This window comes from Zea mays, chromosome 10, assembly GCF_902167145.1.
Source record: "Zea mays cultivar B73 chromosome 10, Zm-B73-REFERENCE-NAM-5.0, whole genome shotgun sequence".
Taxonomy (NCBI): domain Eukaryota; kingdom Viridiplantae; phylum Streptophyta; class Magnoliopsida; order Poales; family Poaceae; genus Zea; species Zea mays.
In genome coordinates, this window is record NC_050105.1 from 151,300,092 (window position 1) to 151,307,042 (window position 6,951).

At 50.6% G+C, this 6,951-nt stretch overlaps 1 protein-coding gene across 1 annotated transcript; it reads right to left on the reverse strand.

Moving 5' to 3' along the window:
* Positions 1-5,522: 5,522 nt before the first annotated feature.
* On the reverse strand, positions 5,523-6,951 carry LOC100193723 (peroxidase 12). The gene has a single exon (NM_001138811.1). It carries the CDS (start codon positions 6,914-6,916, stop codon positions 5,783-5,785), a length of 1,134 nt encoding a protein of 377 aa, NP_001132283.1. The 5' UTR covers positions 6,917-6,951; the 3' UTR covers positions 5,523-5,782.

The following is a 6,951-nucleotide window of genomic DNA, read 5'->3' on the forward strand; positions in this document are numbered from 1 at the left end:
AACAGTAGATTTTCCGAAGTCCAAGTGGCTCGGCTTGCTTGGCATGGCAATGCGATAATCATCTTCGGAATCAGTTTCCTCAATATCTTTTTCCTCTGCTTCAGCGATTGCTTGTTCTGCTTGTTCTGCACCATCATGAGGGATCTTTTCCGAAGTCACTAGACCCGATCGTTGCATGGCTTCGGAGATGGGGAGAGTCTCCGAAGCTTCAGTTTCCTCCCCCTCGCGCTCCACCCTGGCGGTAGAGCGGACTCTGGCCATTCAATTATGAACTTGTGAAACTTTAATATTTTCTTCCTCCGAAGCAGATTTCAAACTGGAGCTTCGTTCGATTCTAACAGACAAGCTTCGGTGATGGTTAAAAATTTTGGCAGGAAAACAGTGCAAATAGCAATGAATGCTGTGGTAACTTCACACCTACTCGTCTGTTTATATAGTGCTGCAGGTAAGAAGGCGAAGCGCCAGAGCTTTTACACCAGGCGCACACCCGCTTGCGCTCGCTGCGCGGTGGACCGCAAGGACAAACAGTAAACTCTGCAAGGTGGGACCGCTACGTGCTGGGAAATTAAATCGTTTCTCGGCAACGAGCTCAGGGAAGGTGTTTTTTGGACCTTCGGCTCCCCGAAGCTTAAGAGACTTTTTTCACGGATCAAGCTCGTTACGAAAAACGATCTAGCACCGCGAAAGGGGCTACTGTTGGGTCTATGCTTCGTCGCCGAAGGTCTTCAAGGGAGAAGCAGCTTTCGGCTGAGGCTGTTTGCATGAGACGGCCGAAGGTTCCTTTCCATGAAGCTTCGACAGTGTAAACCGACTTAAAGATAGAATGACCTTTTAGTCCATAAATGTCTGAGTCAATGTTGTAAGTTTTTATAAGGGGCATACTTGTAATTTCTCACAGGCTGTGTCCTGTGCCTATAAATAGTGAACAGTATTCCGTTACTGTTCACGCATTCTGGTATTTGCAATCGCATCTCTCGGAATACAACCTTTGTCAAGGCATAGGTATCATTGTATTTAATGATTCAATATATTAAGTGAATATAATATAATGCATCTGTGATTCATTCATCCATTTTATGCCTTTTATTTTGCATTATCTTACAATGTTTATTGAAAGTTTATTACGAAGGTTCAACTTCGTAATAATACTATCATCAACCTTCGTCCAAAATCCATTATCCTCAAAGGAATAATGCTTCACGGACGAAGGACAGTATCATTTAACATTTTATGTTGCCTTGTTCTTAATTTATAGCATTTGAGAACAAGTCCCCAACACAAACCAGTATAGCGACAGGTGTCCGTGTCATGTATAAACCAAAACCTAAGTGTCATGGGTGTTGCATCATGCCGAAGCACATTTCTTTGTCTGAGGTTGAGTGTTCGTCTCGTTCCGTTCCGGATTTCGATTCGCGATTTAATTCCGTTTAGTGGTCGTGCACGTCGTGGGTTTTCGATCCGCGAAGTGGCCCGGCCCAACCCAGCCCAGCCCGGTCCGGCCCGGCCCTGCGCGCCCCTGGCGCCCACACCCCCCCATGCGCCCCTCCTCTCTCTCTCTCATTTGGATCTCCCGCGCAACAACCTCCCTCTCCCTCCTCCACCTCTCTCTCCCCGTGGTGCCCTAGGAATTGGAGACGGCGATCACCGAAATTTGGCCCCCGAGGTGAGCTCCCCTCCCCTTCTCCTCTCTCTCTCTCTCCCTCTCCCTCCTCTTCTTCCTCCCCCGCGCGCGCCCTCCCTTTCCCCTGCTCGCGCGCGACCCCGCCCGCCCCCCTGCCCGCGGCGGCGATCCCGCCCGCCCCCTGCCCGCGGCGGCGACCCCGCCCCCTCCCCCTGCTCGCCGGCGCGCGGCCCTGCCCGCCCCTGCTCGCGCGCGGCGACCCCGCCCCGTCCCCTGCTCGTCGGCGCGCGGCGGCCCCCCGGCGGCTCGGCCCCGGCGCGGCCTCGGCCCCTGCGCGCGTCGTTCTGGCCCTTGGCGTGGTTCGCGTGGCCTTGGCGTGGCCTCGCGCTTCCCCGTTTACCGCTAGCGCGTTCCCGCGTGCGCGACCCGCGTTCGCGGTGATTATTTTTTGGTTGGTAGTCAATGTCAAACTCCGTTAGTTAGCGTGCTGCGTCGCGCGCTTCGTCGCGCGACGGATTTGTCTAATTTCAGATGCTATTTATGTGTTGCGTCGTGCGCTTCGTCGCGCGACGATTCTTTTTTTAAATTTAGGTTGTTTAAGGTGCAACGTCACGCGTGTATTCACGCGACGTTCCACTTTAGACTCAGTCTAGTTGACGTATGCCGTCGTGCGTTTCGTCGCGCGACGCTTAACGTCTCTTTATAATTAGTGCGAAGTGTCTCGTTGCGTGCTCGGTCGCATGACGAGTCGTTAACTTCTTAATTCGTTTTAGAGTGCTATGTCGCGCGTCTCGCCGCGCAGCAATCCTTTTTATTTATCTTCATCTGCTTATAATGATTAGACATGAAACATGACTTTACTTTACGCTAAACATAGTGTCTACATTAATTTCCTTCTATTAAGCGAGTGGTTAATTTATAATCATGTAACGTGACCGTTTCTCGACTGTCTTGTTCTCTTTCTCTCTTAACTGTAACTGCGAGCCCGCGTGGAACGTTTGTTTACTTACTGCATTCTATTGTATGGTGTACTGTTCTTTTGTATTAAATATGTGGATGTATGTGTGTTTGCGCTCGCATAGAGAACGATCCGGTCGGAGAACCCGAAGAACTCGCAGGAGAAGCCCCTGAGCAGCAGTCGGTTGGTGGAGGCAAGTGTCCCTTGACCTATCTCTGTCCTATTCATTCTTTAATTCACCTCCCGCATTCCACATGTATACCTAAGGATTGACTAGCTTTTGTTATCCATGTCCTTGTTCACCTATTTGGGTTGGATTATTATTGTTTAGCTTTATGCTATTGCTCAACCTCTAATCAATGAACATGATGAGATTATCTATGATACGCTGTTTTCCCTTCTCTTATTATGATGTTGTACTTGTGGTCTTCAAGGGGGCTCGAGCGGTTTCTCGAGTGCCTCTCCGTAAGGACCTGTTCTATGGATGACCGCCCGGGAAAACAGTGCAACCATGAGGGTGGAATGGGATGCCCTTAGCTGAATAATTAGAGGATCCGGGGTGTAGTTCACTTAGCCGTCGTGCCGTCAATGGGGCTCGGTGTATGCGGCTCGCTCTGCCAAGTTTGGGTTCGCCCCTTGGGGAGGAGTGCGGTGCATTTAGGAAACCTAACGGGTGGCTACAGCCCCGGGGAATCTTTGTAAAGGCTACGTAGTGATGCCCTGCTAGACCACCTAGGTAGTGGTTAATGGAGAGTAGCTCTCTCCGGGCAGAATGGGAATCACGGCTTGTGGGTAAAGTGCACAACCTCTGCAGAGTGTTTGAAAACTGATATATCAGCCGTGCTCGCGGTTATGAGCGGCCAAGGGAGCTCCAGTGATTAGCGGTACTTGATCAGAGACACTTTGGTTTTCAGGTGGCAACGAGACTGATGGTTTTGGTTATGACTATGGTGCTGGTAAGTGGTATTCTTTCCGTTTGGAAAGGGTACATCGGGCTAATAACTTGGGTTAATGCTAAAACCTGGCTTTCTATTAGTAAATAATAATCTGACCAACTAAAAGCAACTGCTTGACTTATCCCACATAAAGCTAGTCCACTACAGCCAAACAGGATACTTGCTGAGTATGTTGATGTGTACTCACCCTTGCTCTACACACCAAACCCCCCCATCCCCAGGTTGTCACCATTGCAACCACTGCTCAGGCGAAGATGAAGCCGTGGAAGAAGACTTTCAGGAGTTCCAAGACTACGACGAGTTCTAGGCGTGGGTTAGCGGCAACCCCCAGTCGGCTGCCTGTGAAGGCCGCGTTTATCTACGTTTCTTTTCCGCACTTTGATTTATTGTAAGGACTATGTGGACGTCTCAGACGTATGATGTAATCAACTATTATTCCCCTTTTTAATACTATTTTGAGCACCGTGTGATGATGTCCATGTTATGTAACTGCTGTGTACGTGAATAACTGATCCTGGCACGTACATGGTTCGCATTCGGTTTGCCTTCTAAAACCGGGTGTGACAACTGGGCAGCGAGCGAGAGAGGGAGGGCGCGCGCGAGGGAGAATTGCTGCTGACAGGCGGGGTCCGCCTGTCAGGCGGCGCGGGCGCGCGGCCTGGCTGGGCTTAGTGGGCCGACTGGGCTGCTTTCCCTTTTCTTTTTCTCTGGATTTTCTAATTCCTTTTCTATTTCTTTTTCCATAGGGTTTTCAAATCCAAATTCAAACTAGGCTTCAAATTGAAATAAATTCAAACTTGTGCAACACTTCAAAGAATATTTTAAGCTCAGCATGATGCAACATGTCATGACCCATAAGATTTTGACAAAAATAAATAATTAATCTCCACTAGTTTAAGCTATTTCTAATCAAAAGGAAAAAGGGAGAGAGGATCTAGAGAGAGAGAAAGCCTAGAGTGAGAAAAGGAAGAGCAACACATGATTTTGGGTGATAATTAGAAAGAAATTTTATACCCCAAAATCAGAGTGTTACAGGAACTCCCCATGGGGAATCAGGGAACGAGTCCTTGTTGCTATCTTTATAGTGGATTGAACATAGTTAATGTGTTTCTAGGACTTGAAAATAAAATTGAACTCTTAAGTGTTTGCATGTCCAAGCTATCTTGTGGGAATGTTCCTAGGGTTCCATAGAGCATATCTAACTAGGTGAATCTAGGTACATTATATTTAAGTGTAAGAATCTCCATTAAGTGTTTTCTAGGTGATGAAACAATTAAATCTTGGTCTGTGATGATTCTTATGTTTCAACTTATCAAAGGAATGAAGAAGATGCAACAAAGCTCCTTAGTGTGTGAGTGGAGCTCAACTCGCCGTTATCTCTCCTTGGGCTTTATCCTTCTTAAAATCACATGCTCGTCTTCTCCTTGCTAGAGGGAGGGAGCTCTTCTCCCTTCTCCCTGTAGCAAGCTCTTGCGTGAAGCAATATGCCACTGATGTGTGGGGAGAGAACTTAGGCCCCCTTTGGTAGGCTCCTTCGAGTGCTTCTTCAGCAACTTCTTAAAAAAAATCTACCAAATGAGAGACTCTTCCTAGAAAAAAGGGAGGAGCTCATCCAAAAAACCAGCACGAGTAGGGAGCCAGAAAAAGGAGGTCCTACCAGCTCCCCTCCCATGTTTTTCTTTTCGACGACGCTACATCATAAAAGAAGCTGTAGGAGGAGCTATATTTTAACGTCAACCAAACATGGTGCTATTTATAAAGTTCTCCTGATAATAATAAGGAGGGAGCTGTTTTCTTAGAGAAGTCACGGCAAGAGCTAAAGCTGTGCCAGAGAAAGAGCCCTACCAAACGGGGCTTTAGTGTTAATCGTTGACCTTACAAAGAGTGGCAAAAAAGTTAAATAAAATTAAATTCTTTTTGTGGCAAGTGTTTAATAACAAATTCATTTTTTTGTGATTGACCAGAAACTGCTGAGCGTATTCTGTTTAAATGTCACCTTGCCAAAATGCTTTGTTGCATGATCAAAGAAATACCGAGTGAATTAAGGAGGCGTGCCACGCTAAAACACGCAAGGTACATGCATGCATTGTATTACGAGAGGTACTACAGCAGCTAGCTAGCTAGTGCGGACTGCGGAATAGAAACTAATAAGCAAATAAACAAACATGTTGATCTGCTTAATTATTCGACGACGACGACGATATGATAGCGGCCGGATCGGATGTAAGTACACTGTAGCAGCAGCGATCATGCAGCTGCTGCAAGAATAAGGTCCTCGTCTCCGTCTCCGTCTCCGGCGGTGGTGTCAATGACAAGGTCGTCTTTGGTAGCGCTACTAGCGCCGAAGCTGGCGCGGACGAAGCAGTTGTTGCGCACTGGGCCCGGATCGGCCCCCCTGAGCCTGCTGAGCTTGAGCATGGATTCCACGAAGCGCTTGAAGAATTCGTCCTGGCTGGAGGCGCAGCGGTCGACGAGCCACCTGGTGCGGCCGTCCCTGTAGAGCGCCTGGTCGGAGGTGAGCACCCCTCTGCCGTTCTGCAGCTCCACGAAGTAGCTGTTGTCGAAGTTGAAGGGCGTACGGTCCAGCGCGTGCTTCTTCTCCTTGTCTCCGTTGCAGTAGCCGGTGAGCCCCCACTCGAAGTTATCCTTGCCGGTCTTCTTGTCGATACGGTCCTGGAACGAGGAGCAACGCGCCACGCCCACGGTGTGCGCGCCGGAGAGCACCACGACGTCGGAGCCATCGAGGCCCCTGTTACCGAAGTTGCCGAGGAGCTCGGAGACGCCATCGGTGGGGGGCGGGAGCCTGTTGACGGCCCATCCTGGAGCGGGGCCCCTGCTGTCGCTGCGGCCCAGCTCCATAGGGATGAAGGGGCCGCCGGCCTGGTTGACGGCGTGGCTGGTGGCGAGCGCCAGGATGTCGGCGCAGGAGACGGAGGCGCCGCAGCGGGAGTGCACCCTGCCGCGGATCCTCTCGACGAGGTCCAGCGCCGCCTGCTGCAGGCCCGTGTTCTGGGGTGCGTCCTGCTCGCTGCCGCCCTGGTTCCTGCCCAGCAGGATCGACGCGTCGCAGCCCTGCGGGAAGCAGTCGTGGAAGAAGATGCGGAGGAGGCCCGCCGTGACCTGGGCGTCCCACCGCCGCGCCTCCTCAACGGCGGAGCGCACGATGCCGTCCAGGTCCGGGCACGACGCCGCGTGGAAGTCCACGGACAGGCCCGCCGCCCTGGCAGCAGCACCAATGTCGTCGTCGCTGCCGTTCAACGCCGCAGCTGCTACAGCCGGTGTCGTCGTCGATGCCGCGGAGAACACAAGGCCGATGGCCAGCAGGAGGAGGACATTATTACCTGAGCTTGCTCTCGTCCTCCTTGTTGCAGCCATACCCATATATATCTACTACAGTAGTAGCTACTATAGCTAAG

Excerpts from the sequence above, each read along its gene's own strand:
- LOC100193723 (NM_001138811.1), bottom strand. The coding sequence starts at position 6,916 with ATGGGTATGGCTGCAACAAGGAGGACGAGAGCAAGCTCAGGTAATAAT.